Source organism: Hevea brasiliensis, chromosome 8, assembly GCF_030052815.1.
Source record: "Hevea brasiliensis isolate MT/VB/25A 57/8 chromosome 8, ASM3005281v1, whole genome shotgun sequence".
Lineage (NCBI taxonomy): Eukaryota > Viridiplantae > Streptophyta > Magnoliopsida > Malpighiales > Euphorbiaceae > Hevea > Hevea brasiliensis.
Genome location: NC_079500.1, coordinates 6,909,494 through 6,921,815, shown reverse-complemented (window position 1 = coordinate 6,921,815; position 12,322 = coordinate 6,909,494). Strand labels below are relative to the sequence as shown.

Genomic DNA, 12,322 nt, shown 5'->3' with positions numbered 1-12,322 from the left:
CCTTCTTCCTCCGCCCAGCCGCCACAGCGACCGTTGTCAAGTCTGTGAGTAAAATATTAATTTTAATTGTAATTTCACTATTATTATATGCTCAAGCATGCCCATGCATCACTTTTATGCATATATCTATGTAGATAAACTTTAGGCACGATTTATGTTGCATTCATAACTGTGAAAGTGTTATGTATGTTGTTGTGGTAATTTGGAGCAGTGTGCGTGCGTTGGCATGCGTGTGATGTGGTATGGACTATGGATAAGACGGGTAGACACGGCTTGAGATCTTCGCTGGGACCCGGTTCTTCGGGGTAGACACGGCTTGAGTTTTTCGCTTGGACCCCGATTTGGTTATTAAGTGGAAGTCCGAGCCGAGTTCTTCGCTGGCACAGTTGGAATTAAGAGAGCTGTATAGGGGATCAGCTCCTATATATATTATGATTGATATTACCAGGTGCGTGAGTGCTCCAAATTACCTTTTTGATGTTATGATGTGAAATTATTGCTGGTGTTGCATTTCACTCTACAGGGTGCATTAGTTTTAGATAGTTATAGAGATTATGGTTAAAATTGATATTTTACTCTCTGAGTCGAACGCTCACTCCTGTTCAACATTTTTTCAGGTTACAGGAGGATTTTATTGTAGTTAACCTGCTTTTCTCCTTCGCAGATTGTTCATCAATATTTGTGTAATTTTATTTACTCATAGAATTTCCGCATGTGTTAGAAATATTTAAATGATTCGGGTCTGTAATATAAATTGTTATGTGGACCTGTAACATTATTATATGCATGTTTGATGGACTGGATGAGGGAGCTGAGCTCCCATTTATCTTTATGTTGGTTTGAGTATGTGGAGGGTGAGCTGAGCTTCCCAATTGATGATATATTTTGTTTACAGGTCGGGTGAGTCAAAAACTCCCCGTTGAAAGGTCCACTTTATGGCCGGACTCTATCCGGTTGATTTCTTGAAATTGGGCCCAAATGGGCCTTAGAGTTGAATTAATGAATAGTTAGGCTTACTACGGGCCTCGGGGGCTTTAAGCTGGCCCAGGTCCTAGTGCCGGTCCGGCCCATAGGTTGGGTCGTGACAGAGATTATATTAGATACACTGATAAAAATAAAATAAATTTTTAAAACTACATTAAAAATAAAAATTGAGCTTAATATAAATATTTGATCTAATAGTTATAAAATTTATTTTCATGTTTCAAATTATATTAGATGCAATAATACAAAAAATATAAACAAATTTTTAAAATTAAATTGAACATGGAAATTGAGTAATTTGAAATGGATATAAAACTCATTTTCATATAGTGCTGATATTATAATAAATGCATCAATGCAAAAGATATAAGCAAATTTTTAAAATTAAATTGAAAATCAAAATTAAGTAATTAGGATTAATAGGAATAGGAAATCATCAAAAGAGTAATTTGCAAACTTATGGTTTGCATTTGATTGCATCTGGAATTTATTTTAGTTTATGAATCGTTTAATTTAATTTATTAACTTTAAAAATAAATTTAGTTATTTATTTTTAATAATTTTAAATTTATAAATTTAAAAAAATTTAATTTTTATTTCCATAAGTACTATATTTATAAATTAATTTGATAAAATATTTTGTTATATTATTTTTATTTAATTTTTAAAATTTTATTATAAATTTTATTTAATATTTTTTAATTATTTAATAAATAAAAATTTTAAAAATAATATGACTGTTAATTAACGGTGACGTGATGCGTATATAATTAAATTAAAAATAGTATCTAATTGGTTAAAATGAAGATTTGAAAGATTTAATTAATTTTTTTTTAAAAAAAATGGGGAAATGAGCCATTGACCCAATATTCATTCACTGTCAAAGACAGGAGGTGATTGAACATTGTCAGGTTACTGTCGGCGCTCACTCGAAACCGAAAAACCATAAAATCATCAAAAATAATTATAAAACAAATTCCTAAATTTCAATCGTCAGAAAACAATAACACTCTCCCACTGCTTCTCCTTCTCCTTCTTCTTGTAATCTGATCGATAGCAACAGTTTCGCTTCAAGTCGTTTCGAAATCGGAAGCTTCAAATGCTAGAAATGTGCTTCCGCTTTTCCTTGAAGCGTTTCCAGGTCAGTGTGATTTCATGATGAAGATAAATTGCTTCTCGATCTGTTTTGAATCTGTGGTATTGTAATCAGAGTTTTTTTTTTTTTTTTTTTTATTACTGAATTTTTTTTTTATATTTTGTTTTTTAATTATTCATGGTTTTTTTGGTGTTTTTAATTTGAATTTGGGTTTTATTTTTTACTAAGAAATTTTAATTATTTTAGTCTTAGATCTGATCAGTCTTGTTCAACTGTTCAAGTCAATTTCAGTGCTCGATTTTTCTTTTTCTTTTTTTTTTTTTGTTCTTTTTGCTTTTTTACTAGAGATTTATGCTTATTGTTTGCTATTGCTAGATCATGGCTGGAAGCAGAGAATATTAGTGGGAAGCATTCATTTTCTGCTTTCATAAACAGTGTTACATATAGTTCTGACTAGATTGTAACTTAGAAACATGGAACTTAATTCTTTATTAATTTTTCTCAAAAAAAAGTTATTTATTAAGGCAATCGTTGATAATTGATTTTAAACGATGACCCATTGCTGATTTTTTTTTGGGTAATTTGTTAACCTTTTCTTTTTTTTTTTTGTCGAAGGTAATTTGTTAACTGCAGAGTAACGTTGTTTAGGAATTTTATGATCTGAAATCTACCTGAATAATGAAGTTCTATGATTATATTTTTACTTCCTATATTTTTTTATTGATGAACAATGCTATGTGAATCTCATGCATTCCTATCCATCTTCTTTAATTATCGTTTTCTGTTTCTGACTTGGAATTTTGTAATTCTATTAGGAAGATAGGTGTTTGGATTGGATGGAAGGCAAAACTGCAAACTATCACAAGGTTGATAAATACTAGCAACTGTAATACTTCTAACGTTTACTATTATGGCGTCTGCCAGCCTGGGAAATGGGGGAGTTGGAAGTTCTAGGTCTGTTAATGGCTTCAAGAGTTCATCAAGTTCCATTGACTGGCTGGGGAGAGAGATGCATGAGATGAGATTGAGGGACAAGACAGACCATGATGAAGACAGAGTAAGTTGGCAGATTTTAAAAGTTGTTTTTCATTTATACTTTGATGTTTTGAAGTTTCCTTTCAGCTGTTGTAAATAATGCAGTGAGCGGCAGCTGTTCCTTTGAGTATCTCCTCTAGCGAGAACCTCCTTGGCAAATCGGTTCCATGGCTATTTGATCTTGAGAAGGGCGCTTCGCTAAAATTAGAAATGTTTGCTCTAGTTTTTATGAGTGGACAAAACTATGCAAATTTATGCTTAGTTGCAATGGTCCTCACGTTCTCTTGGTTGCAGGATAGTGAACCAGATATAATTGATGGTGTGGGTGCAGAAGCGGGACATGTCATAAGAACCACTATTGGTGGTCGAAACGGTCAATCTAGACAGGTTGGAAACTTATTTGTATAATCTGGAATATAAAAATATTGTGCTGGAGGTATCATACTGATTGAATATTTACGCTTTCTGCAATCTGTGTTGTTTGAGTTGACAGACAAAAAGTTATATAGCAGAGCATGTAGTTGGAACAGGTTCTTTCGGTGTTGTCTTCCAAGTAAGTAGAGATGTGCATTAAATTAGTTATCAACTCTTTTCTCTCCATTAAGTTACACTATTTTGCAGGCTAAATGTCGGGAAACTGGAGAAATTGTTGCTATCAAGAAAGTTCTTCAAGACAAGCGCTATAAGAATAGAGAGTTACAGATTATGCAGATGTTGGATCATCCAAATATTGTTTCCCTTGAGCATTGTTTCTTTTCAACAACAGACAAGGAAGAGCTCTACCTAAATCTGGTACTTGAATATGTTCCAGAAACTGTCAATCGCATTGCAAGGAATTACAGCAGAATCAACCAAAGAATGCCTTTAATATATGTTAAACTCTATACCTATCAGGTTGGTATCAATTTATAAGCTTTCTTCCTAATTGAATGGATGTTGCTTCTTGAGTGAGAATATGGATACTGGCAACCGTGCTCACATAATTGGCAATATAATTCCTTAGAACCAAGGATTTTCTAGTTTCTGTTCTTCTAACTGGGACTTTTGTGTGGAAGCCATTAAAAAATTGGTGCCATTTTAGACTTCTTTTTATTGAGTGCTTTAGGAATTAATGAACTATAACGTCTGTTGACAGCTTAGGTCCCCCTTTTTTTTTGTGGATTTGTCACTCTTATTTCTTAATTTTTTAAAATGGTTTCCAACATGGGGACTTCATTTTTTTTTTCACCATTGTTTAAATGACTCTTATCATTTAAATGACTCTATCATGTTATGCCTAGGATTGTTTTTTTTTTGGTGAATATGGGCATTCTTCAATATCAAGAGAACCATGTGACAAAAGTTCATAGGTCTATTTCTAAAAAATCTAAATTTGTTTCACAAACAACACAAGAAAATGCAGTCTGGGACTCTGGATTGTCAAAGCTGACCAATGATGGCTTAAATATCAGTGTTGGCGGATAGCGCAACTCACCATCAATTCTTATAATAATAATAATGACGATGACGATGAGATAATAATAATAATAATAATTATTATTATTATTATTAATTTTCTTGTGTTTGTTGTTTTGGATGCAGATCTGTAGGGCACTCGCCTATATACACAATTGCATTGGTATTTGTCACCGTGACATCAAGCCTCAGAACTTACTGGTAAGACTTTTTCAAGTTGAGGAACCTTAGTCATTTTAAATGAAATCTAGCATTTAATTTACATGTCTGTATTTAATCAAATATCCCATGAAAACAGTGTTTTGATTTTTGGTTTAATATTTTGTTGTGATAATTAAAAATATTTACTTTTTATTTCTTGCAATTAACTGCATTTTCTATTTATATTAAGTATTTTATGGTTAAAGATTGGGTTTCTGCATCCTAATTTTATATATAATAAAAGAAGAGAATGTAAAAAATTGAGATAAAAAATCATAGTTGAGAATAAAGAAAGAGTTGAAACTCATGTTATTTTGAGAATTGATGGTCATACTCAGTGTATATCAATTTACAAACAGGGCATTCTTTAATATTTTTCTTGTTTTACTAAGAAGTCATCAAATTCCTACACCTTCATACGTATTTAAGGTTATTATTATTATTTTTTTGATGATTTGAAATTTGAGGGTGAATTTATGCATTTCAATGAGAACAACACTATTTTCCAGAATTCTTCACGTGGTTTGAATTACTTCTGGACAACCTTGCGGACAATGTTTAGTTTAATGATGGTGGAACGATGGGAAACTTCATTTACAGAAATATGTTCTTTTTTTTCTTTTAATAAAAATATATTTAGTACTATTGCTATAGGGCAACCAATATATTTCTATGCATTGATTCAGACTAATGAATTCGTCCATTTAGATTGATTGTATCTATGCGGGAATGATAAGGAAGAGAAGAATTTACAAAAAATGAGATGAGTGACATCTCTTTTCCATTTCCATTCAAGAGTTCTTATGTGTTTCCACACCCCTTTGAGACCCCGAAAAATGGACAAATTCCTTTTCTTAGGAACATATATAAGATTCGTCACTACAAAAAGGATAATGGTAACCCTACCATTAACTATTTTATTTATTAACTACTTCATTTATGAATTTCATAGTTGGGTTCCTAAGTATAGGTCAACTCCCTTGAAGAGCATAAGTTGGAGGCTTGACTTCCTTAAAGTCTCAAAATCCCTTCTTGACACATTCCTATTTGTTAAACACAAAAGAACCTTCAAATTTATTGTTGATGTAGGTAGTTCAGAGAGTAACTCAGTTATTTCACATTCATCTTACCCTCTTCTTGTGCTTCCAGCTTATACAAATCAGAAGCTTCATGGTAATGCTTTCTTTTCTGCTATTGCTGGGCTCAACCTTGAGTCAGTTATATGTCATTGGTTTTATATCTGGCTTGTCACCCATCATCTTTTAACCTGAGATGCTTATACAAACATTAGATGCTCTATATCAGTGGCGGGTGGGGAGATAGGTGCATTGTAGGAATGAGTATTTGAGGAGTTACATTGCAATCCATGTTATACTGGCAAAATAAGAAAACTCGTTACTTGGGACCTTGGAAAATTGTCCTGAAATGATGTTGCACTGGGATTTGCAGTTTTTACTCATTTGGCGTAGTTTGTTTTCAGTAGCATTCTTTGCGCATCAGTGTGGCTTAAATAGAAGAGGATTTATCTGTATTTAAATCCAATTTTTTCACTTGTATTTATTTTTCTTTTGCTTCTATTGTGGAGGAGTACTCTGACTACTGCTGTTGTTGTTCCATCCTTTTTTCCTATTGTTATCAAAAATTAATTCTTCACTTTCAGGTGAATCCAAGCACACATCAACTGAAACTTTGTGATTTTGGGAGTGCCAAAGTGCTGGTAAGCTTTCGTGCAACAGTGATCAGTAATGATCATTTGTTATTTTTTGCTTGAATATGTTCTCTTTGCCATTTTGAAGGTGAAAGGAGAACCCAATGTTTCTTACATCTGCTCAAGATACTATCGTGCCCCAGAACTGATATTTGGTGCTACTGAATACACTACTGCCATTGATATATGGTCTACAGGTTGTGTGATGGCTGAGTTGCTACTTGGGCAGGTGGTTTGACATTCTTCATATTACCATTTCTTTGCTACTTCTCTCTCTGCCACCTTTTTTTTGGTTTGACAAGCATCATTTCCTTGCTACTTCTTAATATTAACCATTTCCCTTATACCAAATGATTGTGTGCAGCCTTTGTTTCCTGGTGAAAGTGGAGTTGACCAACTTGTTGAGATCATTAAGGTGATATTATCTTTTGATTCTGATGTGCTTTTGGAAATTTCTTGATTTTACCCTTTCCTAATATGTGATCTCAGAGTTAATTTTTGACCCAAGGTCTGAAATTATCAAGCTTTGGTATACACAAGGCATTTATTGAACTTTATTTCTGGGTTGAATTCAGCCATTCTGGAAATGAAATCAAGTGCTGTTGTTTAATTTCTTCTTTCGATGAATATGTATTTTGAATTTTTGATAGTCTATGGCTAAATGTTGTACCATGCATTTTTTAATTGTAGCTTATATTATTTCCTTTGGAATTTTTGTCCAACACAAACAGTGCACACTTCTATTTCAATAGAGCATGGAGCTGAAACTTAAATTGTTAAGAAAGCAATTCACATCAAAATGCTTACTTTTCTCATGTTTTACCATTGATATGTCTGATTAGCCTGAACTGAACTTGAAACCAGAGTTTGTTTCAACAGCCATTAGGGCTATGCTTAATAGCATATATATATATTTGTTGTTTTTCAGGTTTTGGGAACTCCAACAAGGGAGGAGATAAAATGCATGAATCCAAACTATACCGAATTTAAGTTTCCACAAATAAAGCCTCACCCGTGGCACAAGGTATATGTTCTTTAATCCTTTGCTTATGTATGAGCTGTTTCGTTTGAAATGAACACTGGTGAAATAAATGCATTCTTATGATTTAAACTCGGAAGGCACATGTTTATGGCCTAAAATCTTTCAAAAGAAGTGCAGTAATGGCTCCCAAGCCTCTTTAGAAAGACTCCTTGGGTAGAAACCTACTAGGCTTAGCTGCTATGGGGCTTGCAGAAGGACTGGAATTAGGAGCACGGTGTGCTCTTGGGGACTCACTGAAGTTTTATAGGAAAGGACTTCCATATTAAGTGACCTGTTCAGGAATTCACAATGAAAATTGAATACTTGACTAATAAGAAGCAACATGCTATGCTGCATGTGATTTTCCTAGATATGGTATTCAAAATAAGCTTCTGGAAATGTCTATTCTAGCTGCACATAGAATGTACATGATCTAAGAGTTCAATCCAACCAGGTTAGCCACTATAGGACCTGGAAAAACACTGGAATTTGAAGGGTTACGTGTTGGGGATTTACTGTGAAGTTTCATGGTAAAGTACTTCCATCTCAATTGACTGGCTTCTAGCCTTACCTAAATCCAGGAAATAATCACAATAAAACATTGAATATTAAACTAATTATTAGGCAATCTTTTATGCTACATGTGAATTTTCCAAATGCGGTTTTTCAAAATAAGCAGCTACAAACATTTATTTTACTTGTATTTCTTGCTCTTGTTTCTTTTATCTGCACTGTATTTTCCCTCCATTTTCTTCATGCCTTTAGTAATCCCTATTTCTTTAAGCTATTGAGATTCACTCTGACGTCATTCTCATCTGCTAGGTCTTCCAAAAGCGTTTACCCCCAGAAGCAGTGGACCTTGTCTGTAGGTTTTTCCAGTACTCTCCCAATTTGAGATGCACTGCTGTAAGTTTCTGTTTATTTAGTTCTTATTTTCCTGAGGTAATGTTCATTTATTAGTCAATTTATTTGCTTTTCTGGCACCACAGTTGGAAGCTTGTGTGCACCCTTTCTTTGATGAACTGAGAAATCCAGAGACTCGCCTTCCCAATGGCCGACCTCTCCCGCCACTATTTAATTTTAAACCTCAAGGTAAGTTGCTGGTTAACATCTCCATTACGTATTGGTGCATTTAATTGGGAGACAGGCACAATGAAAAGAAGTATCGGATTCTCTAATTTCTTTCAACTCCAGGAAAGCTATATAGAACTTCTGCCAGAATATAGTACTCTTTGCTTTGTTGATGCATCACCTATATATGCACTTGAACTGAAATATCACTTGCTCTTGTATTCGGCAGAACTTTCAGGCATACCACCAGACATTGTCAACCGGCTTATTCCGGAGCACGCTCGTAAGCAGAACTTATTCATGGCTTTGCACACCTAGCAACTGTTACAAAATCTTTGCATGTGCAGTGTCTTCTATGCGATTGTCTTATATCATCATACTGTAAAAATTCTCTGCTTTTGTTGTCTTCAACTTCTTTCCTGTGAGAGAATGCTGCAAAGATTAGTTCTTTTAGGACATTCTGGAAACCTGAGGTTTTGTTTTTCCAGTTTGCTTCTGTGCCTGGTAAAGTTGTTTTGTGGCTGTCCATAGCTTATGATGTATATTCATAAAAAGCCATCTGTTATGAGGGATTTTAGTAAGGTGAAATATTTGAGAACATTTATATGTTTAACCTGTGCTGAAGTTTTTTTTTTTTTTTTTTTATAATTTATGTTGAAATTGATTCTTCTCAACAGTTTTTAATCCTTTTTTCCATAACTGGATGTAGCATGATGAACATATTGTAGTGTTTGGCTTGTTTGCTAAAAAGCAACTTTTTTTTTTTAAAGTAAAAATGAAAAAGCATCGTTTTTTGCACATTGATATTTGACTTTTTGAAACCAAGAAAAGTAAGAATATTACTTCTCATAAAAGCAACAATCTAAAATAATTTACCATCGCATTCTATCATTATCACTATCATCATCATTACTATCATAGTTATCTTTGTTATAATGAACTATCATAATTATCTTTGTTATAATGAACGAATTAATAAGTTCTAAAAAAAATCTATAATATACAAGGTGTAGCTGCACACAACACAAGAAAAGTTTACAAAGAGTTTGAAGGAATATTTTTGTGAGATAAAGATGAAAGTATTGTTTTATGGGAAATTTACAATTTGATTTTAAATTTTGCCTTATATTATAATTTAGTTTTTAGATTTTAAGAAATTAATTATTTAGTCTTTGATTTTACATTGTATCACATTGTAGGTTCAGTATTTTTAATATATAGAATAATTTAGTTATTTTATTAATGGATAAAATTGTTGTAAATATTAAAATTATGAGGATTAAATTGTATTATATATATGAAAATTAAAGGGATTAAAAAATTAATTTCTTAAAATTCAGGGACTAAAGTGTAATATAGTGTAAACTCAGGAACATTAAGGGACTAAAGTGTAACATAGAGTAAAATTCAGGGATCAAATTGTAAATTCCCTATTATTTTATGAGAGAATTCCCTTGATTCTCTAGTGGCATCTCTTCTTATAATGAGACCATACCGAATATAAATGGTAATGTATAGGGTTGAAGAGGTTCTGGAGATCTTAATTTCTAGTGTTTTATGATAATTTTGCTTCTCTTTGTTGCAAAATGTTTGGATTTAATAGTCCTGCACATGAGCTTGTATGCTGCAAATATGTACCCCTGGAAATGATCTAGGGTCAATCATGCATTCATATTTGGCTTCAAGCAAGAAACAGAATTGGATTACTGAGAAGTCTTTACTTCTTTTCTTGGTTCAGGCAATTTCTTTAACATTTCTAGTTGTTCTGTTATTAAAAAAAAATCCCAATTTACAAAAATATATTTTTCATTTCTCAGGCTGTCATAAGATATGATGAGAAGAGGCTCAACTTGGAGAAGGAAGTCATAGCATCCATGGCTTTGAAATCTAGACTGACCAAACTGGTCAAATTGTGAAGTTCATTAAATGGTTTGGTTTATCTTTAAAATTCGCATATCATCAAAATTAGAAAAAATTTGACATACCATTTGGGTATTCGTCAATCCATTGCAGGTTACTTTGAATATAGTTTATATAGATAATTATATTATATTTATTTTTTTTAATAAAATATAATATAAAATATTATTTATGAACATTTATATTGAATATAATAATTTATATTAAATTGATAATATTATTATTAGATTCAAACTCGATTGAATTTTAAACTTTAAATTTTTTATTTTTATTAATTTTTAAACTGAACTGAGTTTGAAAACTCTTAATAATTTATATTAATCGTTGCTCAACTTTGAAGATACAAGATGCAAAACTAATTTTAAGAATAATAATTTTACTGAATAAAAATATAAAAATCTTATTTTTTTTTAATACTCATGAAATTTTTAATTATTTTTTTTAAATTAGTGATTAATTTGATGAAAAATTTTAATTTGAATTTAAAAAATAAAGGTAAAATGAATTTATTATTTTATCATTTTTAAAATAATATAATTAAGGTTTATGTTGTATTTGACTAAATTGTGTAATTAAACTATAATAACTTTATAAATTATATAATAGAAGTTTATAGAAAAATGAGTTGGAGTTAAAATTTCTTTTAAAATCACCATTAACATATAAATATATAACAATTAATTCGAATTTTATAATATATAGAAAATAATAGATTATAAAAATAAATTTGTAAAAAAATGAAAACTGAGATTTAATATTTCTTAAATTCAGTTGTATTATCTAATAATAAATATATTTTATTAATAAAACTTTAAATTTAATTAAAAAGTGCATGTAAAAAAAAATTAAAAGAGACCTAATCAGGCCTATCAGAAGTATTCATTGGAGCAGAGGTATCAACCAACAAATAATTAAACATAATTAAAGGTTAAACATCATAATTTTTAATCAAATATTAGTTAATTAACTACTTACCGGCTAGTTTTATGTGAAAAATTATTCAATGAAATCAATGTATGTATAATGATTTTCTTGTAACCATTGACTGTGGTGAGTCTCACCATAATCAATGATTATAATTAAATCGTTATATGTACTACAGTTGTACCAAATAAAAATTTTAAGAGTTGAAAATCCAAAATTCACGTATGTGGATCTACCATATACCTTAAGTTCATAATATAAGAAAAATCTCGCTAACTTACTTGAAAGTTTTTTGGAAAGCTATACATGGGATATGGATTTTTATTGTCTACACCGAATCTATCATGGATCCAAGATATAAGATGTACAATGGGATATACTTATTAAATATATAGGTCCTACGTAAACGTGTCTTGAGTTTATAATAGATTGAGCCTATGCCAGAATTTTCCTATGGAATGGATATCTATCAGACAGTTTCTGTGAAGACTACACTGAGATTGTTGAGGTCCTGTTGAGCGTAAACGCAGATGCCTGTTTGGTTCCTGATCAACATGGGAGGATTCCTCTGCACTTGGCCGCGATGAGGGGAAGAACAGAGGCCATACAATGGTTGATCACTGCACGTCCTGAGTCAGTTCAGAAGAAACTGCCTGAAGAAGAAACTGTTCTGCATTTGTGTGTTAGGTATAATCATTTGGATGCTCTTAAATTGTTGGTGACTTCCTTGCATGGTGATGAGGAGCTCCAGCTCCTCAATTCTGCAGACCAGGAAGGCAACACTATCTTGCATTTAGCTGCATCAATGAAGCAAGTTGAGGTATGTTCACCTTGTAGATAACTTGAGAAGGAAAATGAGTAGAAGAAAACCCAAAAACAAAAATCATTCACCCTCTTCACCCTGAAA

At 31.9% G+C, this 12,322-nt stretch overlaps 1 protein-coding gene across 1 annotated transcript; it reads left to right on the top strand.

The window, feature by feature from the left end:
• The first annotated feature begins 1,851 nt into the window (after positions 1-1,851).
• On the top strand, positions 1,852-9,184 carry LOC110635663 (shaggy-related protein kinase kappa). The gene is made up of 13 exons (XM_021785099.2): positions 1,852-2,125; positions 2,896-3,137; positions 3,410-3,502; positions 3,609-3,668; positions 3,737-4,009; positions 4,697-4,771; positions 6,432-6,488; positions 6,568-6,708; positions 6,844-6,894; positions 7,408-7,503; positions 8,323-8,406; positions 8,490-8,592; positions 8,801-9,184. The coding sequence occupies exons 2-13, from the start codon at positions 2,991-2,993 to the stop codon at positions 8,887-8,889; spliced, it is 1,269 nt and encodes a 422-aa protein (XP_021640791.1). The 5' UTR covers positions 1,852-2,125; positions 2,896-2,990; the 3' UTR covers positions 8,890-9,184.
• Positions 9,185-12,322: the final 3,138 nt, after the last annotated feature.

What these genes read in the sequence shown, in the direction of transcription:
- LOC110635663 (XM_021785099.2), top strand. Translation starts at nt 2,991, where the DNA reads ATGGCGTCTGCCAGCCTGGGAAATGGGGGAGTTGGAAGTTCTAGGTCT. An exon ending in TTGGGAGTGCCAAAGTGCTG is followed by an intron (nt 6,489 to 6,567) that starts GTAAGCTTTCGT and finishes GCCATTTTGAAG; the next exon opens with GTGAAAGGAGAACCCAATGT. An exon ending in CCAATTTGAGATGCACTGCT is followed by an intron (nt 8,407 to 8,489) that starts GTAAGTTTCTGT and finishes CTGGCACCACAG; the next exon opens with TTGGAAGCTTGTGTGCACCC.